The sequence below is a fragment of the Crotalus tigris genome, unplaced genomic scaffold, assembly GCF_016545835.1.
Source record: "Crotalus tigris isolate CLP2741 ecotype Arizona unplaced genomic scaffold, ASM1654583v1 scf7180000024464.508515016:1373766, whole genome shotgun sequence".
NCBI classification, from domain to species: domain Eukaryota; kingdom Metazoa; phylum Chordata; class Lepidosauria; order Squamata; family Viperidae; genus Crotalus; species Crotalus tigris.
In genome coordinates, this window is record NW_024100635.1 from 21,402 (window position 1) to 47,176 (window position 25,775).

The 25,775-nt window shown below is 38.9% G+C and overlaps 1 protein-coding gene across 5 annotated transcripts in view; it reads left to right on the plus strand.

Moving 5' to 3' along the window:
• Positions 1-7,419: 7,419 nt before the first annotated feature.
• Positions 7,420-25,775, plus strand: part of SPAG16 (sperm associated antigen 16) — a 422,131-nt gene continuing 403,775 nt past the window's right edge. For 2 of the 5 annotated variants that reach the window (XM_039332825.1, XM_039332827.1), the window contains exons 1-3: positions 7,420-7,599; positions 24,453-24,499; positions 25,608-25,706. In XM_039332825.1, coding sequence (XP_039188759.1) covers positions 7,548-7,599; positions 24,453-24,499; positions 25,608-25,706 — 198 coding nt within the window. In that variant the 5' untranslated portion in view covers positions 7,420-7,547. The remainder of the gene's footprint in view (positions 7,600-24,452; positions 24,500-25,607; positions 25,707-25,775) is intronic. The other 3 variants (XM_039332823.1, XM_039332822.1, XM_039332824.1) reach the window with 3 other exon arrangements.

Consider the following 25,775-nt stretch of genomic DNA (forward strand, 5'->3'; position numbering starts at 1 on the left):
ATATTTGGGTCAAAAAAATTTTTTCATCTCCGGAGCACAAAAATTAGGGATTTCGTTCCCCGGACACTAAAACAGGTCAATTTTGAAAACTAGAAGAAGCACCATTTTAAAGCATGACATTTAACCTCAAATCCCGTTCTGAGGTCCGTTTTTATATTTGGGTCAAAAAAAAAATTTCATCTCCGGAGCACAAAAATCCCTGACCCCAGCATCAGGAATTTCCTTCCCCGGACACCAAAACGGCTCAACTTTTGAAAACTAGAAAAAGCACCATTTTTAAGCATGAAATTTAACCCCAAATCCAATTCTGAGGTCTGTTTTTACATTTGGGTGAAAAAATTTTTTTCATCTCTGGAGCACAAAAATCTGTGACCCCGGCATCAGGAATTTCCTTCCCCTGACACCAAAACGGCTCAATTTTTGAAAACTAGAAGAAGCACCATTTAAAAGCATGAAATTTAACACCGAATCCCATTCTGAGGTCCGTTTTTACATTTGGGTCAAAAAAAAAATTTTCACCTCTGCAGCAAAAAAATCTGTGACCCCGGCATCAGGGATTTCCTTCCCTGGACACCAAAACGGCTCAATTTTTGAAAACTAGAAGAAGCACCATTTTTAAGCATGAAATTTAACCCTAAATCTGATTCTGAGGTCCGTTTTTACATTTGGGTCGAAAAAATTTTTTCACCTCCGGAGCACAGAAATCGTGACCCCGGCATCAGGAATTTCCTTCCCTGACACCAAAACGGCTCAATTTTTGAAAACTAGAAGGAGCACCATTTAAAAGTATGAAATTTAACACCGAATCCCATTCTGAGGTCCGTTTTTACATTTGGGTCAAAAAAAAATTTTCACCTCTGCAGCAAAAAAATCTGTGACCCCGGCATCAGGGATTTCCTTCCCTGGACACCAAAACGGCTCAATTTTTGAAAACTAGAAGAAGCACCATTTTTAAGCATGAAATTTAACCCTAAATCTGATTCTGAGGTCCGTTTTTACATTTGGGTCGAAAAAATTTTTTCACCTCCGGAGCACAGAAATCGTGACCCCGGCATCAGGAATTTCCTTCCCCTGACACCAAAACGGCTCAGTTTTTGAAAACTAGAAGAAGTACCATTTTAAAGCATGAAATTTAACGTCGAATCCCATTCGGAGGTCTGTTTTTACATTTGGGTCAAAAAAAAAATTTCACCTCCGGAGCACAAAAATCCTTGACCGTGGCATCAGGGATTCCCTTCCCTGGATACCAAAACGGCTCAATTTTTGAAAACTAGAGAAAGCACCATTTTTAAGCATGAAATTTAACCCCGAATCCCATTCTGAGGTCCGTTTTTATTATTTAGGTGAAAAAAATTTTTTTATCTCCGGAGCACAAAAATCTGTGACCTCGGCATCCGGAATTTCCTTCCCCTGACACCAAAACGGCTCAATTTTTTAAAACTAGAAGAAGCAGCATTTTTAAGCATGAAATTTAACCCCGAATCACATTCTGAGGTCCGTTTTTACATTTGGGTCAAAAAAATTTTTTATCTCCGGCACACAAAAATCTGCTACATGGAGGAATATGGGCGGGACATCCCCAGCAACAAAGCCCGCATCCGGATCGTGCAATCTGCACTGGACGGACCGGCTGCAGATTGGGTGGTGAACCTGCACGACTGCAATGCCCCAGAACTCAACGACTTCAACCGCTTCATGTCCTCTCTGAGAAGACGATTTGAAGACCCCCTGGCTGATTGCAAAGCCCGCAAAAGGATAAAAACGATGAGGCAAGGCAAACGCCCGGTGGCTCAATATACACAAGAATTCCGGGCCATTGCCAGCAAGCTGAACTGGCCAGAAGACATCCTCCTTAGCCATTTCAAAGACGAACTAAATTATGACCTATATGATGCTTGCCTGCCCCAAGGGGACCCACATCAACTTGAGGAATGGTGGTACATCTTGGCAGATGAAGCAGAGATCGACATAGTGAAGAGACACCACCGAGATAAACAATGGAGCCACTCCCCGCCTGAGTTGACACACAAACCAGTGAAACCATTGGCTACAGCCAAGAAGCAAATGGGGTGTTTCAAGTGTGGAAGAGAAGGGCATCGAGCTGTAGGATGCCGCTCAAAAGCCCCCCAGCACAACCCAGGCAGATCCCCAATCAACAAATCCGGAAAGTCTTCAGCTAAGCCAAAAGAAACTCCCATGAGAATGATGGAAATTGTGGAACCCCCCACCTCTGCTCATCAGGGGGAAAGAACTCCAGCCTACACCGCAGGGCATGTGGATGCCTCAGATGATAGCTCGGAGGGCGAACCCCTGGTAAGTAGATGCATTGCACCCATCTTCAAGACAGTGACTATATTAATTCCCTCCATGCCCAAAGCCGTGAAAGTGAAAGCCTTAATAGACTCTGGCTGCACCCGCTGCCTCATTAGCCCAACACTAGTGGGGAATCTGGGCATTCCATCGAGGAGACTGGAACAACCAATCTCATTTGGCTAGTTAGATGGATCCATAGCAGGGGGTGTGCCAGCTACCCTAGCCACTCTACTGATACACTTCTCCCTGGGCAAACATGAGGAGGACATAACGTTTGTGGTGACCCCAGGCATGGAATGCCCAATGATCCTAGGGATGGAATGGTTAAAAAAATGGAACCCCTGGGTAAATTGGAGGATGACAGAAATCAAATTCCTGAAGGGGGACCCTATGGACTTAAAATCCCAAGGGGGACTACTAGAATCAAGAAGAGAAAAAGCATCCATGGGAGAGGAAAAGGGACTAACAAAAATACCAGAGGAATACAGAGACCTTGCTGAAGTTTTCAGTGAGGAGAGGGCGAATGAGCTCCCCCCCACCCACCCACAGACTGTGCCATTGAATTCAAGCCTGGGGCAAAACTCCCGAAGCCCAGATTATACTCCATGAGCCCAAAGGAGAAGAAGGAAATGGAAAGATTCATTAAAAAAAACCTTCAGAGAGGGTTCATTGAGCCAGCCAAGCCTAAAGTGGCTGCCCCGATCCTCTTTAGAGAGAAGAAGGACAGCTCTTTATGCTTATGCGTGGATTATAGGGCCCTGAATACAATCAGTGAAAGCAACCTATACCCTCTGCCCTTCATGAAAGACATGCTGTCACACCTCTCGAAAAGGAAAATTTTTTTCTAAACTAGACCTAAGGGAAGCTTACTATCGCGTGAGAATTAAGGAAGGGGACGAATGGAAGACCACATTTAACTGCCCCATGGGGTGCTATCAATTCAAAGTCTTGCCATTTGGATTACAAGGGGGCCCTGCAGTCTTTATGCAATTAATCAATGACGTTCTAAGGGAGAACCTGTTTAAGGGGGTCCTTGTTTACTTCGACGACATTCTTATCTTCACCGAAAGAAAAGAGGAACATGTCAACCTTGTCAGAGCGGTTTTAAAGAAACTGTGAGCCGCCCACCAATATGCCAAACTCTCAAAATGCGAATTCCACCAGGAAAGAATAGACTACCTAGGTTATCGCATATCCCCCCAGGGCATTGAAATGGACCCAGAGAAGGTCAGAGCAGTATTAGATTGGGCACCACCCCGCACAAGAAAGCAACTACAAAGTTTCCTGGGCTTCGCAAACTTTTACCGCCAATTCATCCCCACATTTGCCCAGATAGCCTTGCCCCTCACTAACTTACTAAAAACAAAGGGAGCATCCTCAGTAAAACCTAGCCAGCCACTAACATGGACAATGGAGTGCCAAGCAGCGTTTGAGAGACTAAAGAGACTTTTTTCTGCCAAACCAGTACTAAGGCACCCAGACATGGATAAGCCCTTCGTAATACAGGCAGATCCAAGTGATGTGGCAGTGGGGGCTGTTCTATTATAAGAAAATGATGATGGAGTATTGCAACCCTGTGCATATACATCCAAGAAACTCACGGAAACAGAATAGTGCTGGCCCGTATGGGAGAAGGAGGCATACGGGATGTGTTGGGCATTACTCATGTGGTGACAGTTCCTGGAAGGCAACAAAATCCCCTTCCAGGTGTGCACTGATCACAAAAATTTGGAAGCCCTGAAAGTGCCCAGGAAGTTCAATCCCAAACAAGCCCGCTGGTCCCAGCATTTTCACCAGTTCCAATTTAAGCTCAAACATTTGCCGGGGAAAAAGAACTTCCTGGAGATGCACTATCTCGCATGCCCCAATATAACAGCACATGAGCCACAGACGCTAAACCAATGATGGCAGAGTCACAACTGGCAGCACCAATAACCACCAGAACCCAAGCTAAATTAAAACCACAACTGGACAGCCAAACTGAAATTGAATTCTGAAAAAGTTTGGAAACAGATGAATGGTTCCAGAAAAACAAAAATGTGTGCACAATGAGAGACGTGTTGTCTTGGGTAGGGGAAAAGTTATATATACCAACAACCCAAAGAGTCACTTTCATGCAGCTTTGCTGTGACACAAAATCAGCAGGGCATTTTGGATTTGTAAAAACTTTACACTTAATTAAACGGCAATTTTGGTGGCCATCAATAAAAAAGGACATAGAAAGTTATGTAGCCAGTTGCCCAAAATGTGCGACTGCAAAGAGGTTGCAAGGGAAATCGCCAGGACTATTACAACAGTGGCAAATCCCTCAGCCCCCTGGAGAGAAATAGCCATGGATTTTATAGTGGAACTGCCAGAACGCAATGGGAATACTGTTGTCTGGATGGTCACGGACTTGTTTTCCAAACAGGTGCACTTTATCCCTTGCCAAAAGATTCCCACTGCAAAGGCCTTAGCAAAACTTTTCATCCAGCACATTTACAGATTGCACGGAGCACCCCAACGCATCATCTCTGATAGGGGAGTGCAATTTACGTCTGCATTTTGGAAGGAATTTTTATCCCTCTTAGGAACCACTCAGGGACTGACATCTAGCCATCATCCACAATCGAATGGTGGGGCAATATTTAAGATGTTTTCTTAGTTTCCAGCAGACCAAGTGGGTAGACTTACTCCCTTTTGCAGAAGTTGCCTACAATAATGCAGTCCACTCCAGCACAGGTTACACTCCTTTTCAAATAGCTACCGGTCAAAGTTTCAACCCCATGCCAGAATTAACCCCAAATGAACCAACAATCCTATCACTGAAAGAATGGATGGAAAAACTACAAAACACCTGGCCAATAGTTAGAAAAGCACTAGATGAAGCTAGGCAGGCATACAAAGCACAAGCCGATAAAAAAAGGGTTGAGCCTACACCATTCATTATAGGTGAAATGGTGTACCTATCTACAAAATACCTAAAGTCCCTACAACCCTGTAAAAAACTTGGACCAAAATATATAGGGCCTTTTCCAATTAAAAGAATCATAAACCCAGTAACAGTAGAATTAGAATTACCAAAAAATCTCAGGCAAATACACCCAATTTTTCATTGCAGCTTGCTGAAAAAAGAGCATCAGTCAGCTTTACGGCCAAAAATCCCACCACCACCACCTCCAATCATGGTGGAGGGCGAACAACACTTTGAAATAAAGGAAATCCTAGACTCTAGGAGATATCATGAAGCGTCTCAGTACCTAGTTGCCTGGAAACACCTCCCTGCCTCACAAAACGAGTGGATCCATAAACGTAATGTCAGAGCCCCGAAGCTTTTAAAGAAGTTTCACACAGAATATCCTAACAAGCCTGACTAACTTTTATACCTGTTTTGTTTTCTTTCAGGTGGATCTGCCTTATATTTGAGGGGGCAGGATGTCAGAATCCAATTATATTTCATCTCTAGTTATCAACTATAGAACACCCCATTTCTGCCTTTTCGGGATTCTGTCATATGATGAAGGGAAGGGGGTGAACAAAGGGGCTTTATGGCCCTCACTTCCTTCAGTACACTTCAAAGAAACTGAATGTGGACAGCACCAAAAGGCCTAATCATAACAAAGGGGGCTATAACCTTTCATGTAGTTTTCTCTGAAGTCTCCATCCAGCCGGCAGTAAGGAAAAGGGGGTGGGAGTGTAATGCCTGAGACTGTCACTGGAAGTAGGGGCTACTGGGGAACCTCTTAAAACCTTGAATGGGAGAGCCTGGACCCCAAGTCCTGTCTAGAATGCCTGCAACCATTTTCTCTTAATAAAGGATGCCTGTTGGAAGAATTATTCCAAGAGTTCTGTCTTCTTAAGATGCAAAGTGGGGTGGGTCCTTACATTATTTATTAATCCAGCCGCCACATTACTTTTTAAATACTTAAATGTAAAATTAGAAAATCAATAAAATATTACAAAAAAAAAATCATGTAGTCTAGCCTAGTCTAATTGGCGAGTTGTCCCATTCCAGTTTTGGTTGTATGGAGTCAATGAGATCATGAAAAAGACAGGGATGGGAATTTATTTGGCATACTCTTTCATATTCTTTTTCTGTGCCCTGCATAATGTTGATTATTCTCAAAAGGAACAAAATGATGGGTATTTGTATACCATATAAAGTGAAGTCATTTGCAACTATTGTTTAAACATGAGGTTGATTTGAGCTTTTCAAATAGACTGGGAAACCATTTGACTGGGTAAGTATAAGACTCCTACCTTGAGCAGGGAGTTGGACTATTAGAGTCATCAGTCCTATGATTCTATGAAGAATTGTAGAGACTGTAACTAAAAAAAGCTCACCCAAAGAAATAATTCAGTGCTGAGATGCTATCGCAAAAAGGTTTTCTTAACATCACCATTAAGTCTACCTTGGCATGATGCAAAATAGACAATATTATTTTATGTAATTATTTTATGTAATGAACAGGTATGTCAGTTTTAAAAGTTACTAGCAGTATTTTGAATTGCCCTGCACTCATGCAGTTTTCTTGGCAGTCATATGGAAGTGGATTTGGTTATTCAGGGAAGGTTTAAAAAAAAATCCTTCATATGCTGTAACTAAATCATCACTTACAGAGGTAGCACAAGAAAGAAAAAAACCCTTACATCCGAATGTACTGTTTGCAAAACTATGAAAATAACCAAATGACAGCAACGATTGCATTCTAACAGCTAAATGATTAGATTTATGAATTTTAGAAACAAGCTTTTTATTTAGATATATTGCTTATGATTAACAATATTCGGGTCGTAACCTTTCAATGCGAAGGAATATGAACGTAGCTAAACAAGCTACTAAACATTGCCCGTACGCCATAAAACTAATGGATTCAGGGTGAACGCTTACGTATTGTATTTGGATAAGCATTAAAGCTACTTGTTTTTCGATGGGAGGGGGCTTCAAATAGAGGAGCAACAGATAAGCAGTCGAGAATCTCCCTGATAACGGATGGAGGTGACCGCATCAAACCGATCAAAGTACGTTTCGCCTATAAAATTACACCCCAATGAAAAGTCTCCTGCAGGGCACTGATCACAGAGTTAGCGAGGATAGAGCGGCCCCAACCTTAGCACCCCCGTCAATCATTCCGTTAACGGAAGTTCGCGCGTGCCTTGCTATCCTGACAACGCGAATTCCCGCAAAGAATGGCCGGGCGGTTACCAGAGGCAACCCAAGAACGCGTCAGGGCGGAGCTGCTAGAGAGGACAACATGGAGGAAGTCACGACCATGACGACCACGGAAGGCACCTTTTGCTTACAGCGTATCCTTGGCTTTTTCTTCGCCCGCTCTGGAGAGGCCGGGGCCGGGGGTGGTGGGGTGTCTCAGTAGGTTTTGCCCTGAAAATATGACAAGACTCGAGACGCGATTTCTAATTGGAAGGATAAAGCCTTGGGCTCCGTGATTACACTTGAACCCAGCTTATTGGGAGTGTACGTGCGTCCCACTAAACACAGTCAGTTTCTCAGTAGAAACCTAGTTGGATTGTGCTGTTTGTATCTTAAACAATTTATTTCTCTATAAAAAGATAAAAGAAGGGTAATATCCAAATCTCTTACATATTAAAGATTATGTAAACAAAAGGAAAATACGATCTTGCTTGCATTAAATGAACATATTTTAAAAGGTAACAGTATAATATTTTGGTCTCAATACATTAATTTGGCACATTTATTTAAATTCTTCATTACAAGTTTGCATTTATTGGTGAATTTACAATTTGTGTAAGTCTATAAATGATGTCCATATTACAATAGCAGAGTTTCTCCTGTCTCTGCATTTCTATTTGGTGTAAATAATTATAATTAATTTTCTTTTAGTTTAATTTTTTTAATTTTCTTTTTATGACAAATGAGTTTATTTTTGGAATGAGCATCCAAAGTAGTTTATATAGTTACAGAGCTGTATAACATCTGACAAACCAGATTTTTTTTTAAACCTACCAACTTCAACCAAACCTGTAAAACTATATACATTCCCTGTAGACCCTTTTGTAAGTGAATATACAAAATGCACTATTTAGGATTAAAAAAAAATCCTCCATTTTCCCTCACATTTTCCAGGCTGCTGAGAGGGAGCAATAGTTTCTATGACAACTGTTAAAGGCATTTTACAGTATTGTGCAGTCTAGTATGAAGCAGGTTTACTTTTTTCCTCCTGCTGCTTTGGTGAAGTAATGGAAGGAGTAAAGAGTTCCACTGAAGCCTCAGGCATTTCCTTTGGGTAAAGTTGTCATGTATGATAAGGCAGAAGAATGCATGCTCTTCTTTTTCTGCATTAGTTTGTTATTCAAATTGCAAAGCCTGTGATAAATATACATCAATATGATAAATCTTCAGAGACAGTTAAAACCTACAATACAATGGAAACGAGTAAGAAAAATACAGATGGTGAGAGTCAGGAAGACATTAAGGAAGTAAGATAACCATAGAGGTAAAAATAGCTGGGTCTGAGAAAGGAAGAAGGAAGCTATAAAAATATATAGGAAATAGCTAGCCAGAAAGTATAGGAAAGCAGAAAACCATGCCAAATAAGATAAGAAGGGAGGAATGGAGAACAGGAAAAGAACTTATTGTTTAAAATGGAGTCATAAATATATCTGAGTTTAAAAATAACCATAAGAAAATAATTTTTTCTTATTCTTATTGTATATGTGAATATGATTTAGTATGTTATCAGGAAATGTGTATAGGCGGACGGAAAGAGTGTAACCTCATACTACCTCAGCCAATGGGGAAAGAGGAGGGCTGTAGCGGCCGGTGATAGGGATGAATAAAAGAAGGAGATATTTTGGGTTAAAACTTTGGAGAGAACTAAGCTTTGAAAGCTTCTCTCCCCGCTTATTGCAATAAACGAAACAAAAGGCTTTCACTGTGTCTTGGCTGGTTATTGGTCAGGCGAGCTTGCCTCCGGTCACGAAGGAAAGTAGCCAGGAGCACATAACAGCCTTGGGGGCTCCTCCGGGATTTGCATCCGTTCCATCTTTGGCAGCCGGGGATATTCGAAAAGGGAGTGTGCACCTTGGGTAAGTTTTTCCCAGCCCTAAAGGTCGGATTGCCTCTGCTCAAACAAGGAGGAATTGGAGATCCCGAGATGAAAGCCAGAACCCAGTGAAAACCTAAGGGAAAGTCAGCCAACCTAAGGAAGGAATTCAACTCAGCCTGACAGGTAAGATAGCAGAGGGGTATCTGTATATCAGAGAGGTGTTAATGGGCAATAAGAGTTTGAAGAGGAGGGACGCCTCCCTGGCCAGTGTGCCGGCCAATAAGGAAAAAGAGGAAAGGTATTTACATTCTGGAATGAACTCCCTTAGGGAGATGGGAATCCCTTAGGGAGAATGTTAAAGTGTTTTAAGTCAATGCTTTAAACAAGGCATTTGAACAAAGGAAGGATGATACATTACAGTATATATTTGGCCTAAGTACATGTTTGGCCAGCCAATAAATTAAATTGGGCTTCTCAGCTTAGCTTAGAGCGATGGGGAACGGATAGGCAGTGGTTAAAGTCTATCAGAAACACTCCTTGTATTTCCCCACTGCCTGGAGAACAAGCTACAAGTGCCCTAAAAGAGTAAAAGTGGAGATTTAAAGTAGAAATGATGTTTAATGGTCTGTGTGTTTGTGTGTTTGTATTGACTCATTTCTAAAAACCTGGGGGAGGGGAGGGAGAGACCCTCTAACAGTAATATACAAAACAACAAGGTCTTATTCCAAAAGGGAAATTTGGGAAAAAAGCTTCTTGAAAATAAGAATGATTGTTTTGCCTGGGGTGAAGCATTTGGAATTTTTTGTGTCTGGTGTAAAAGCAAGAAAGGGTGAAGAAGGGTAGTTTCTTAGTAATTAGAAGGACAATAGAAGGTGTTAAAAGAATGGAAATAATCAGATGGAAGAAAGAGAGAGAGAGAAAGAAAGGAGCTGGGGGTAAGTTTTATGCCTGGCCAGGATGAAAAGCGAGATCTCTGATCTGCTATTTTGTGTGAAAGAGTTAAGTAGAAAGCTATGTATTTCTTGAGGTTCCTATAGTTTGGAAGGTGACAAGAGAGGAGAAAACCTCTCTCCAAGGGGGGGGGGGGATTGTTCCCCCTAACAGCTTTTGAAATCAGGCAATCTAGGAAAGAATTGCCCAAACTAATAGAAGATCCTATTGAAGTAGGAAAACAGGTTAGAAATTTTTTTAGGACCAATGGAAAGCATGGGAAGGTATTAGGGTACAAATGCAGAAATTAGACAGATGGCAAACTAAAACAATAGGTTTATTAGCGATAAAAGAGGCTCAGAAAGTATATGCGAAGTGAGAAGAGGAGAGAGATAAACGTAAGATAAGATAAAAATCATGGCTCAGTTATTGCAAACAGGCCAGTAAAGAAGATGTGGAAGAGTAATCAGGAAATCAGTAAGGCAAGCTGGGGGTGAGGACAGCCAGTTGGCACCAGGGGATATAAATCTCTAGGAGAAAAATTTTCCCCAGTCCTTAAATAAATAAATAAATGTGCCTTTTGTAAGGAGGAAGGACACTGGGAAAATGAGTACCTTAAGAAGAAGGAGGGGGAAGAACTAGCAAATTTGGTGAATTTTGAGGATTAGGAGTGTCAGGGGACTAATCTGTTTTTTGGTTCAGCTTTTTAGGAACCCCTGATAAACCTTAAAGGTTGGATCCCTGGAGGAGGAAAGGGTGTACTTGGTGGATTCTGGACCACCAGATTTACCCTGAACTTTTACCTCCAGGAATGCAAATTGGGAAAGGGAAGATTAAGGATCAGGGAATTATGGACATGTAGTAGAAGCAACAATATTTAATCAGCTATGGTCCAGACAGTAGTAAAAGGACCTGAACTTTGTATTGGTTAAAGAGAGCTGCAATTTGGCCAGGAGGTATTTAATTGGTAAATTGGGGATTGTTATTATGGGAAATGAAAGGGAAATAATGGTAAACATTATGGCCTTAAGTGAGGAGGCTCAAAGAAAAGTGAACCCCTCAGTTTGGGCCAAGGAGGGGAATAGGGGAAGGGTTCAAATTAAACCCTTAAAAGTAACTCTTAAATAACCAGGAGAAGCTGTACATCAGAAACAGTATAACATTAAATTGGAAGGAAGAATGGATTTAAAACCCATGGTGGAAGGACTATTGAAGGGGGGTGAAATTTTTGAGCAATCCTTTTAAACATGTTTGGTTTGTTACTTTTTTAACCCAAGAATTTCTGCCTTGGAAAAGTAAGAGATGCAGAAAGAGGAAGAAGAAAAAAGAAGAAAGAAGAAGAAAAAAAAGGAAAGGGGGGGAGGCAGTTTCTGTCTGCATGTTTGTTTGTGTGTATGTGTGTTTTTAAAGAACAGAAATTGGGTAAAATTTCCTGACTAAGGATAATTAATCAGTGGGATAATTGTTTCCAGAAATTGTGGATGCTTCATTATTGGAGGTTTTTGGGAGGAGGTTAAAAATTGATAGGGTCTGAAATGGATAGAGTTTCCTGTTTCAGTAGGGGGTTGGACTAGAGGACCTCTAATGTCCCATCCAACTCTGATATTCTGTTTTTGTATGTGTGGCATGCTTCAGTGATTTTCCTTTGCATTTTAGTTTGGATTTATCCTTAATAATGCATTTGAGGCTATTCTTGTCAAAGGAACAATCTTATGATGTTTTATTTAACATTTGATAAATATGTGTCTTTGGGACTCCTTGCTACTGCAGAAAAGATGATTAATTGCTGCATACTGTGTGTCCAGTTTGTTTTCCTTTTCCTTGGAGCCAAGGAGGGGGAGGGAAATCTTTATAGAAAACCAATTTGGTTTCAGGGTTATAGCCACAGGCTGCAAGGCTGGATTTGAGTTCAAATCCTGCTTTAGCCATGAGGGTTGGCTGAGTGTTTTGGGGCTGATTTATTTTTGTTCAACCCTAGGAGGAAGGTATTGGCAAGCCACTTCTGTAAATGTTAAGGCAATTTTCCTCCTGAGGGCTGTTTCAAGCAAAAGTTTTGTATAAATTTTTACTCTGTCTGGTTTGGTGAGTGGGGGAAGGGGGAGACAATCTTTTGTCTTCTTAGCTATCCTGGCGTTCTCTGATGTGCTGCCACAAGAGTGATTTGAATGTTATTTGCCTGAGACAAAAGGCATTCCAGAAATGTTGGCCCAATGCTAATTGGTGAGCTTATGTGCTTTACCTTTTAGAATCCTGAATGTGTTATTTACAATAAGTTTATTGAGTTATATTTTTGTAACATGGTATCTAATCAGGGTGAAAGGGGGAGAAGAAAGAAAAATGTGACAATTTTTGATAGAGCTTCCATGGACAAGTGTAGTCTATCTGATACAGGACAAATGATTTTTTTTCTTTCTTTCCTCCATTTTTAAGATGTGGAAGCAAATACATTTTTATGTAGCTTCCCAGTAAGAACTTATTCTGGGAATTATAAAGAAATGGGAAAGCAACTTTTTGGCAGAAGAAAGGAAAGAGGGTGTCTAGCAAATAAAGCCCAATTGGTATGAAAGGAGGTAAAATATCTAGAATATATTATAGTTGGGGAAAGGAAAATCGATAGTAAAAGGATTGATAATTTATAAAGTAATTATACAGATTTGGTAACTATAAAGATTTATAATTACCAAACAACAAAAATGGTCTTAAGGGGATTCTGTGGTTATCACAAGGTACTGCAAGAATGGTGATCCAAAAACTATATGAGGGGAAACATTGGGGAATTAAAGCATAGGTAGAAATGTATTTGAAATTCTATGCTACCCTTGGAATTTATGGGATAGCCCAAAGGGCTACAGAAGGATGTTTGATATGTAAAAGGGTTAATAAAGGGTTAAGGCTCCCAAAGGAGGGAGACAAATAGCTAAATGTAGAACAAGTACTGGGGTCTCTGTCTTCTCTTTGACAGGAAGGCTTGGTGGCGCAAACAACTCCTTTGGAATTTCCAGTCCATAAGATCCAGCCGGGACAGTGGGTGCTGAATCGTAAATGGAAGGAGGAACTTCTACAACCAAAGAAAGGAAGTTCCTTATGTTAAATCTGCTGTCCGGAGGGCTGAGAAAGGTTGGACTCACTACACATGAGCAAAGGTGGTGACTGGACCTGAAAGAGGGTGGACGGTTATTCCAGGACAAGGACTGAAAGCCACATTTAAAAGGACTTGAATGGGTAGTGGACCAGAACCCCTACCTATTTTGAATATCTTTATTAGAATTTCAGGTGACCCCAGATGAAGAACAAAGATGTTGGTGGTGACTCATCAGAGAAATAAAAGTTGTTTGTTACAAATAAAATGAATAATTAAGTCAGAAGTCATACCATTAGAAACTGAAAATGTAGAATTGTACATTGTAAGAATTAGGTGGTGGATGTGTTACCTCTGTAATAGCTAGTGATTATTGTTATTGTTATTATTGTAATTATGGATCAATTTGTGGGTGTGAAATACTGTGTAATAATCATGAGGGGTGGATTCTACTTCTAATATTACTGAAGACAACACACCAGAACAGCCTGGGAAATGAAGGTAAAAATTTGTTTGTGGAATTTGCAGAACAAGTGTATAAGGTGTTCAATTTAACCAAATGTTGGGGAAAAGTCAATGTATTTGGACTCAAACATATGACAAGATTCCACTTACAACAGGCCCTGTAAACTGTACTCAACTTAAAACAACATACACTAAAAAAAAAAACAATGTTCTTATGCAGCAAATAGGTTAAGATTGGGATGCTTATGCAGAAAGCAGAATAAGGAGGGTATAGTAAAACAGTTAACAGAATGGATTTGGGGTTGGAGACATATAAATGGAACATTAACTGCAGGATTCACTGAATATTGGAACATTTATAAATGGCCTACAGATAAATGTACAAAGGAAGGGAAAGTATATAGATGTGTAGGAACAACCTTGTGGGCTATGCCTGTGCCACATGGAGGACAATATATGACTATAGCACCAGTTGGATGGGATGACAATTGGAATGGACCTTTTCCTAAGGGACAGCCAGCAAGAAAAGGTCAATACTGGATATGTGGGTCAAGAGCATATCAAGCATTGCCCCCAAATTGGACTGGAATCTGCTATCCAGGGGTAGTGATACCTGAATTCTTTTTATTAGAAAATGAAAGGGATAATGAAATACAAATCCCCTCATATAAAAAAAAAATAAAGGGGAAAGAGGGAAATAGCTAAAGCCCCAGAACAAAGTTGGAAGGGTGTATGGTCCACAAATAGAATAATAAAAGAATTACAACCAGTAACCTGGAATTGGTGGACCATAGGAGGATATAGAGGGCTATATACTTTGACCAATGGAATAATAAGATTACAAGCTGTGGTAGAGGTAATAGCTAATCGAACAGCTACAGCTCTAGAATTACTGGCTACTGAGGTAGGACAAATTAGAGAAATTGTAATTCAAAATAGAATGGCTTTAGATTATATATTAGCATCTGAGGGAGGAGTATGTGGAAAATTTAATTACACTAACTGTTGTTTAAAGGTAGATGATAATCATGAAGCAGAATGGACATTGCAAAAGGAATCAGGAATGTGGCCAAAGCTCCTGAATAAAAGTATGAAAATATGTGGGGTAATTGGAGTTGGTTAACAAATTGGCTTCCCAATTTTGGATGGTTAAAACAAATATTTATAGGACTAGTGTTTATAGTTGTGATACGTATTATGTGTTGTGTTTGTCGCCAATGTTTACCCTGCTGTATTTCATTTTGCACCAAAACATTGGGGTCAGTAGCGAGAAACATCTCTGGAGAAGATGTACAGATTCAATTTATGTTATCTAATATAGCCAACATCAGAGTATACAGAAATACAGGGGGGATTTGATAAATATACATCAATATGATAAATCTTCAGAGACAGTTAAAACCTACAATACAATGGAAACGAGTAAGAAAAATACAGATGGTGAGAGTCAGGAAGACATTAAGGAAGTAAGATAACCATAGAGGTAAAAATAGCTGGGTCTTAGAAAGGAAGAAGGAAGCTATAAAAATATATAGGAAATAGCTAGCCAGAAAGTATAGGAAAGCAGGAAACCATGCCAAATAAGATAAGAAGGGAGGAATGGAGAACAGGAAAAGAACTTATTGTTTAAAATGGAGTCATAAATATATCTGAGTTTAAAAATAACCATAAGAAAATAATTTTTTCTTATTCTTATTGTATATGTGAATATGATTTAGTATGTTATCAGGAAATGTGTATAGGCGGACGGAAAGAGTGTAACCTCATACTACCTCAGCCAATGGGGAAAGAGGAGGGCTGTAGCGGCCGGTGATAGGGATGAATAAAAGAAGGAGATATTTTGGGTTAAAACTTTGGAGAGAACTAAGCTTTGAAAGCTTCTCTCCCCGCTTATTGCAATAAACGAAACAAAAGGCTTTCACTGTGTCTTGGCTGGTTATTGGTCAGGCGAGCTTGCCTCTGGTCACGAAGGAAAGTAGCCAGGAGCACATAACACCTGTTTCTTGGAAAATCTCCCAGCAGACCTTTTGATACTTTAAGGAGTGGGTAGATTATCTTAATAAACTTTATATCAGTTCAGCCAATATTTATCCAGTCTTCTGATTGTGACAGAGAGATGGTGATGAACCCTTTCAGTTTCATCATATCTTCTTTATATTACAGGATCAAACCATGCATATATCTTCTGCAGTATATGTTGTGCCAGTGATATATGAAAATATCTACATGTTGTCACAGTTGTCCAGGATCACACTCATGATGCAGTCTGAATGTTGAAATCTCCAAGGAATATTTTTCCTATCTCTAGCAATTTATAGATAGCCTGAATGGCAAATAGGTAGATGGTAAATCAGCAGAATCATCAAAGACATACCTTCAACTTTTGCATGTGAGGTGAAGGCTCCCCCCTTTGCCCTCTTTTCTGGTGTTTTAAATTAATATTCAGATAGACATAAATGGGTCAGTTCGGTTCCAATCTGGTCTTCCTTTCAAGACTCAGAAATGCATACTAAGTTTCCTTCCTCTTCTAGAAATGATTCAATGTGATAAATATTAAACTAGAATGATATTAACACCAACATAGTACTACTACACTAGGGGTTAGTGGGGGGAAGAGCTAAGTTTTCATGGCATTCTGGAAGGCTCAAAGAGTAGAGATCCCTCAGATCTTAGGTGGGAGGTTGTTGCAAAGGGCTCAGGCAGCCACTGAAAAACACACCTTCAAGATCCTATCAGGTGGCAACATTTAAGGGAGGGGACATGCAGTGCACCCACACTATCTAACCTAGTAATGGGGAGTTACCCTTATCCTTCTCAGTCCCTAAGAAAGGTTTCATGTAGCCAAAGACAGACAAGTTGGATATAGGACCATTGGTTCTTTACTTTTAATTGTATAAAGATATTGGGAATTTTGGAAATGAGCTTAAGAATTCATTTACTTGCCCAACTAAAAGCAGTGGCTCATATTTTCTTGCACCTAACAATTTATTAGGCATGACAGCCAGCTCGGTGATTTTGGTCTAGTCACACTCTCTCAGCCCAACCCACCTCCTTAATGTTGTTGCAGAGAAAATAAAAGGCAGGAGTGTTAAGTATATTTACTGCCTTGAATTATAAATAAAAAAGGCGTGATAAATGTATAAAGAATTTCATTTTCTGGTTAGTTTGACACATATCTCTTGGCTGCTATTTGTATTTGTATTTCTTTTTTGTATTGTGTTTTAACTATTTTAATTGTTTCTACGATTGTTTGTCACCCAGAGTCACTACTTTGAAATGGGTGGCTATATAAATTGAATGTAGAACATAGAATAATAGGGTTGCAAGGTATCTTGGAGGTCTAACCCCCTGCCCTTGGCAGGAAATTCTATACCATTCTGGACTTTCTTTGGACTTGGACTCTTAAAAACCTCCAGTGATGAAGCACCCAAAATTTCATTCAGGAGGCAAGCTGTTTCAGTGGTTAATTATTCACACTGTCAGAAAGTCTTCCTTAGTTCTAGGTTGATTAATTTCTCCTTGATTAATTTCTATTCATTGCTTCTTGTCTTGCCTTGAGATGCTTTGGAGAATAGGTTGACCCAGTCTTCTTTGTGGCAGTCCCTCAAATATTGAAACACTGCTATCATGTCATCCCTATCCTTCTTTTCACTAGACTACACATACCCAATTCCTGCAACCATTCTTTATATGTTTTAGCCTCCAGCCCTTTAATCATCTTTGTTGCTTTTCTCTCTTTCTAAAGCCTCAACATCTTTTTTTACATCAAATACATTTAAAAAAACCACACTTTTATGACCCTGTAAATAAAATAATAAATAAATCAATGAATAGTGATTCTAAGTCTATATAAATATGTGTCAGCATACTTCAGTGTACTTTGAATTGGTGAATTGCAAGTAACAGTATGTTGGCTTGTAAAGTAGCCTCTAGAGATCTCAGTAATAGTGTGAGCATACGTGAGACTTTGGGTGCACGTATGACATTCTGACCAAAGTAAGCCATAGCTGATCAATACTTTCGTTATTCTTAGCAGGATATGCCTAAGACTGCTGACCTAGTCTACACCTTCTGGGTCTTAGTAAAAAGCACTGTTATGAATGAATGAATTAATAAAAAACAGAAAATATTATTTGATTATTATTAATGCAGACACTTATAGTTTTGTGATCTTTGCATGATAGAGGGGATCATGGAAGAATCAGAGATACGTTTTCAAAGAAATTATAGCACATTCTAAATGAATGCGATCTAAGGGAAACATTCTCTGTTTAAATGACATGAATTATTGAGTGAAAACAAAAAAAGTACATAAAAAGTAATTTGGCCATTAGGAGATTCAGTTATGAATGAGAATAAATGTGTATTTGTAAAAAAGTCTGTTTTGAATATGTGTTTTAAATGTAAATATTATTTACATTTGTAATTTTTTTGCCATTTGCACATTTATATGTACAAATAGCAAAGAAATAGATTCAAATTTAAAATAATTATTTGATCATTTATGATGAAAGATTTAGATAAATAGGGCAGGATACAAAGGTGTCAAAAATGTGAAAATGGGAATACAAAAATGTATACAGAAAAAGAAAAAAGGGAAAGAAACAAAAGTGGAAAGTTGAATGATTGTTGAAGAAGATAGTATAAGACCTATATGAAAAAAAAACTGTAGATAGATTAATTTACCAAGACAATGGACAGAAGGAAAATAATGCAAATGAATTTTTTTTGTAAAAGACTGAAAAGATTACAGAAATGTATGAGTTATGATAACAGAAATCATGGCAACAGATGCTTGCTGGAGTGATTAAATGAAAAGTTGTAAAAAACATGTATGTGATTGCTGCAAAAATAAGGATGAAAGAAAGTTATTGCTTAATGGGTACAGTGAGAAAAAGATAGTTGCAAAGTATGAAATCAAATACATAAATAAATAGGATTCAAAGAGGCTGAGAAAATAAGAGATTTGGTTTACAGTATGGGGAACCATTACCTAAAGGATTTTCCCATGTACGTTCTATTGCAAAATACAGATATGCACATTGATGCCCTAATACAGGGCTTTTCAGCCTTTTCACCCATTGTACCACTTTTAGGATATGGCAACATCCGAGTACCACCAGTCGCCTAGCAAGGTGTCAAAAACTTGATGACCAAAAAAAAAAAGGAAAAAAATGATGAAGTACAGGTAGTCCTCGACTTAAAACAGTTTCCTTAGTGACTGTTCGAAGTTACAATGGCACTGAAAAAAATGCCCTCCAAGCCACAACTGAGCAAGACACCTGCCTGCCTGCCTGGCGGCGCTCTTCCTCCTGTCCGAGGTTTTCATTGTTGTGAGCATTTCTGTTGAGGATTGGCAGCGGAGGTGGGGTGGGGGGTGTTTAGTTTTTATTCCCCCTGTCTGCTGGGTGGTTGCAGCAGGTTTTGGTCACTTCACATGACCCTGGGACACTGTGACCATCATAAATATGAATCAGTTGCCAAGCATCTGAATGTAAATCACAAGACCCTGGAGATGCTGCAACATTCCAGCTGATCGGCGCTTCTTCTGGGCTCAGCAGAAGCGCCAGGATCAGTGCCGAGCTCCAGCTGGAGCCTGGCACTGATCCTGGTGCTTCTACTGAGCCCTGACAGCCCCGAAGAAGCGCTGATCCTGGCGCTTCCACTGAGCCAACAGCCCTGCAGCTCCAGCCATCTCTCGCTCAAGCTTGTGCAGTGCTGCCACGGGTTCAGCTCATTCCCCTCCCCCGCTACCACTTTTCTAGGATGGTTGCGTACCACCTACCAGGTGCCAATGTACCACAGGTGGTACCCATACCACTGGTTGAAAAGCCTTGCCCTGATACTAGTCAAATTGATTTTTGGGACAAAACTAAATTTTAGTTCAAACATTAAAATCACAATATCTCCTTGAAAATCAGCAAAAACCTTAATATGTATCATAACTGTAGAGTTAGTTGGAGTGAATAAGCAAAAAATAAAAAGGCTTCAGTATCTAGATTTACCAACTGCTAGCAGTGGTTCCTACTGATTTTGAACAAATGAATATAGTGTCTCTGTTTGTAAGAAAGAAAGCTAGCGAATATCAATGGATTTTCTGAAATTCTACAATGTATTACTTCAAAATCTTTCTGCCAGAATACTGTAATTTAACTACACATTTCTATTTCTTCTTCGTGTGAATCAGAATACAGCTGGAAGGGACCTTGGTGGTTTTCTAGTCCAATCCCCTGCTCAAGCAGGAGATCCTGTACCATTTCAGACAAGTGACTGTCCAGTCTTTTCTTAAAAACCTCCAGTGATGAAGCACCCACAATGTTTGAAGGCAATCTGTTCTAATGGTTAATTGTTCTCGCTGTTTCTCCTTAATTCCAGGTTGTTTCTTTCCTTGATTAGTTTCCATCCATTGTTTCTTGTCCTGCCCTCTGGTGCTTTGGAAAATAAATTGACTCCCTCTTCTTTGTGGCAACCTCTCAAATACTGGAATACTGCTATCATGTTCCCCTAGTCCTTTTTTTCTCTGGACTAGTGAAGCCCAAATCCTGCAACCGTTCTTCATATGTTTTTGTCTTCAGGCCTTTAATCATCTTAGTTGCTCTTCTTTATATTTTTTCCAAAGTCTCAACATCTTTTTTGTAATTTGATGACCAAAACTGAATGCAGTATTCCAGGTGTGGTCTTACTAAGGCTTTAAAAAGCGGTACTAATACTTCACATGATTTTGATTCTATGCCTCTGTTTATACAACCAAGGATTGTATTAGCTTTTTTGGCTGCTGCTGCACACTGCTGACTCATATTTAAGTGATCGTCCATTAGGACTCCAAGGTCCCTCTCACAGTTACTGTTTTTGCACCAGGCTTCACCTAATCTGAACTTGACCCTTTGGTTTTCCCTGCCCAGATGTAAAACCTTGCTTTTCTCCTTCTATTCCCTCTGTCATTTATGAAGATATTGAAGAGTACTGGGCCTAAGACAGAACCTTGTGGTACCCGACTGCTTACTTCCCTCCATGTAGATGTAGTACCATTAAGGACTACTCGTTGAGTACGGTTTGTCAGCCAGTTACAAATCCATCTGGTGGTGATGCTGTCTATCCCACATTTTTCTAGCTTACCAAGAAGTAGGTTGTGGTCTACTTTGTCAAATGCCTTGCTGAAGTCTAAATATACTATATTTTGCTGATCTACTAATTTAGTCATTTTGTCAAAAAATGAAATAAGATTGGTTTGGCATGATCTGTCTTTAATAAACTTGTGCTTCTAGTTATAACTTTGTTTCTAGATGTTCATAGATCTGTTTTTTGATTATTTTTTCCAGTATCTTCCCAGGTATTGATGTTAGACTGATTGGTCTGTAGTTTCCTGGGTCTGTTTTTTCCCCCTTTTTTGAAGATGGGATCCACATCAGCTCTTTTCCAATCCTCTGGTAGTTCCCCAGTGCTTCAAGATTTTTTAAAGATATGATATAATGGTTCTGAGATAACATCTGCCAGCTCCTTCAAAACTCTGGGATGTAATTCATCAAATTTATATTCATCAAAATCAGATAGGGTGTTCTCTTACCATTTTCTTGCTTATTTTAATTTTTATTTCTAGTCTTGTCTTTTATAGTTAGGTATTTGGTAGGTTTGGCTAAAATTTCTTTTTGCATGAAGACTAATGCAAAGAATGAGTTAAGCAGCTCTGCTTTCTCTCTGCTGCCCATTACTTCCTTGCCATCTTCTCTCTTTAGTGGACTTGACTTTTTTCCTGTTATTTATATGTTGAAAGAAACTTTTTTTAATCTTTGACTTTTGTTCAAAACAATATCCATTGTTTTGTTTTGGTTTCTTTTTATACATTTTCATGTGAAGTAAACCTTTGTTTTTTTATATTCTGAATTCTTAGAAGAATTCGTAAAAGCTATTTTTTCACAAAACAAAGGGGTTTTCCTCTATACCTAATGATATAATTTTCTATAATTACACTTATAGAGAAACAAAAGTAGTTTTTAACATGGAGGAGGAGGAAGAGGAGGAGGAGAAGGGGAGGAGGAGGAGGAGGAAAGAAGAAGAAGAAGAAGAGGAGGAGGAGGAGGAGGAGGAGGAGGAGGAGGAGGAGGAGGAAAAAATGAGTTAAGCAGCTCTGCTTTCTCTCAACTGCCTGTTATTCCTTGCCATCTTCTCTCTTCAGTGGACCAACTGTTTCCATGACTTTTTTCTTGTTATTTATATGTTGAAAGAAACTTTTTTATTGTTATCTTTGACTTTTGTTGCAAGTCTTTCTTCATTCTGAGCTTTTGCTTTCCTGACTCCATCTTTGCAGATTCAGACTATCTGCCAATATTCTGCCTTAGTTATGTGACCCTCTTTCCATTTTTTGTACTTACCCTTTTTCTCCTTCAGTTAATCAGAGAGATCTCTGTGCAGCTATGCTGGTTTCTTCTTGAGTTTCTTGTTTTTCTTTTTCAGAGGTATTGTGTTAGTCTGGGCTTTTATGATAATATTTTTCAGAGTTTCCCACGCTTCTTGAGTTGTTTTTCCCTTTAGGATTTTTATCCATGAAATTTTGCTTAGGCTGTCTCTGAGTTTGTTAAAATCACCTCTTTTAAAATTTAAGATACTGGTTGGATTATATTTTATTGCTTGTGTTTGCATTATATTGAATCCTAACCTTTCAATCCTTTCTACAATGGCATTTTCCTATCTGGAATGTTTGGATAAAAATATAATGTATTCCTTCATCCCCGTATATTCATAAATTAATTCTAGTGCTTTAGATATATTTAAATTTGGGCTTGGTCTGCTTTAAAAGAAAATGCTTTAATTAAGATATTATTTGAATTGAACTTAATTAGCCTAATTCAGTTCTGTTCAGATTTTGAGCAAACCATATCTTTAATACTAATAAGCTATGTAGAACCTCATTAGTACTATTTGTGCAATTGTTATCCATGTCTGTGGCTTGTGCAAAATAACTAATTAATGTTGTCATAGTGGTTGCCAATTAACTTTGTAAGTTCAAGTATCATTATTTTCTGATCTGAATACATTTTTTTTTCATTTACTTTGTTCTCAACACTCTGAAAGCTATTTGGAAATTAAATATATATATATCAAGGGAAAGGAATAGTGGGAGTTATGAATATTATACTACTAAAACTCTTGTTATCATCTTTCACTGGGAGAAATACTCTATCACATGGCAACAATTTTTGAACCAGGTATCTCAAATGGCCTAAGTTACGGAATGTGTCCAAAATCTAGGACCCATGACTCCCAAATGAAATTTGGAAAAGTTGTGGTGCTTCAGTCCTACTGGCTGCTGCTTTGTTGCTGGACTGCTTGTTCAGTCACATGATCTTCACTTTCAATGTTCTGTGGAAGTTTCCCAGCCAGTCTCATAATCTCCTGCTCCCTCCCCCACCCAGCAGCAGACAGCTGCCTGCTGGAAATGGAAGGGGAGAAAGGAAGGAAAAGAGGGAGGAAGGAACACTTATATAACTCATGCCACTTTCCTGTGCACTCCAATGATGTGTGATGTCCCCCTCATGCAGCACTTCTTGCAACCCCCCATGCATCCTTCCCAGCCTACGCCACACCATTCACACCATCTCTGACTCACATAACATCTCTTATATACTCCCATGATCATCTTCAACATTCACTCTTCTGTTGTGCCTTTCCTGACCCATGCAGAACCTCTTAGGAACTCACATACACTCTTTCTAACTTATGCTACCCCTCTCACACTGTCTATGACCTGCACAGAACTTCTCATACACCCATGTGACCTGTACATTTTTCTTGATTCGTGTCACCCTCTGGCACTCTTCTTGACCTTTGCTGCTCCTATGCCTGACTCGATCCACCCAGCACCTCTTGCATACCTCCAGAAAACCTTCCTGACCAACATGAAATCTCTGGCACATGCTCACAAACTTTTCCTAACGCATGCGACATCTCTTGTGCACCCCCACATACATTGTGATCTGCAGCCCTCTGTATCCTTCCTACTTCCTCCACCCAGCAGCAGCCACTTATCTGCCTGTTGGCCTTGGATTTGCAGTTTCTTGCTGGCTTCCCTTTCTCTTTACAAGCTTCCCACAAACAAAGCCTGCAGGAATTCTAAGGAGGGAGGGAGGGAGGGGGATCAACTGAGAAAGGGAGGGGAGAGAAAGGAAGAGAGGGAAGGTGACTGGGAGGAAGGAAGGAAGGAAGGAAGGAAATCTTAGCAAATATAAAAATTAACAAAGGAAATATTTCATTAATTTTAAAAGTATAGTTTTTAAAAATCATGAAAAATAATTGCAGGAACATGTGGTTGTTGAATAATTACAGGTAAACCGTGAGAGCTTAAAGCATAGTGGAGATGAGAATAGAATCTAATTCAGCATTTCTGGAGAAAATTTAAAATTTAAATGTTTGAAAAGGCAAAGTTAACTGATTAGGTTATGTCCATAAGTTAGGTTTAGGATTTATTTTATTTTATTTAGTTATTAAATTTCTTTGCCACCCATCTCACCAAATGAGCAGCTAAATTAATTTTAGTATTAGTCAGATATTTATATAAAATGAATAAATGGCCTAAAATAGCACTCTGTATGCATATCAGGTATAATATTAAATCATATTGTAACCAATACAATTTCATGTTGTAGACTTAACTAAACATGCAGAGGTTACGATAACTGAAAGTTCTGAAGATGACTATCAATACGAAGAGGTAAGAACCTCAAGTAGCATTTTATGCAAATGAAGTTCTGATCCATTCTCTGATCTTGCTATCCGATCTTAATAAATTAATAATAAATAGGTCTCTCTTTGTGTATAAAATCAGTATTATGAAGTTGGAATTTATTTCCTGATCTAATTAGAAATAGCTTTTAAAGACTTTTTTATGAATATGAGCAACTTAGTAATCTTCAACCTTATAAATAGGAGGATAAGAAATGGAAAAACATATCAGCCGGTATAGCTGCTATTAAAATGTTATTATTGGCAATACTTTTGTTTAATTTTTTAAAATAAAATCTAATAGTAAATTATTGAGAAATTTTAATTTGTGGCAAAAACTATTAATTTGCTTATATATGAAGATAAGCTAATGAGAATTCAAGGATGCTAAATGCTAGCTGGAAAATGAATAGGTGGCTTGTCAAATCACCACTGCAAAAAAACCAAATACCAAAGATGGTTTAATTTTTTAATACCAAAATTAAAAAAGCACTGAACAAACTTAATGATCTTATGGGAAAGGAAGAAATGTTTACAAAAGTAAAATATGTTTGGGGTGTTTGGTGGCATCATTTATTTATTTATTAAATTTTTATGTCACCCATCTCCTCTTCAAGGTGACTCTCTTTCCCTTCTTTGCTATTTACATTCTTTTTAGAACTTAAAACATATTTCTTTCTTATTGACTGTGCAGTTCCAGAGTTGGCATAATTTTTGAAATTTGTTTTACAGGTCTGAAGGTTCACTGATTTTTTTTTCTGGCAGGTTTTGCTACTCATTGTTTTTCCAGTGACAAAATAAGGCTGCCACAGGTAGCCAAACGCAAACATCTTCTCTTCTACATAATTAAACCCTAAAAGCAATCTTCCCTGTTTAAAATTGCTTTCCTGGATTTCAGTCAAAGAATCTTTCCTAGATATTTATATTTGAGTGACATGCTAGAGCCTGAAGCTGAATTCTAATATGCACAGAATAGTACCTTCTCTACGTGAACCCCGTTTCAGCTCTGTCTAAAAGAGTTTGTGATACTTAACATTGAAACATTTCCCCTCTTTAGTGAGTCTATTAATTTTAGATCTATTTATAATTCGACTTAGATTCCAGCAGATGAAGATTTTAGCCTACAGGAAGGCGATGAAGATCTTGCAAAAGCTTTACACACAATGCAGGAACAGACTATTGATGCCCAAATTATGGTAAATATCTTACATATCATAATATATGCTGTGTTAATTTGCATGAGTTCATAATAAATAAAGTAATAA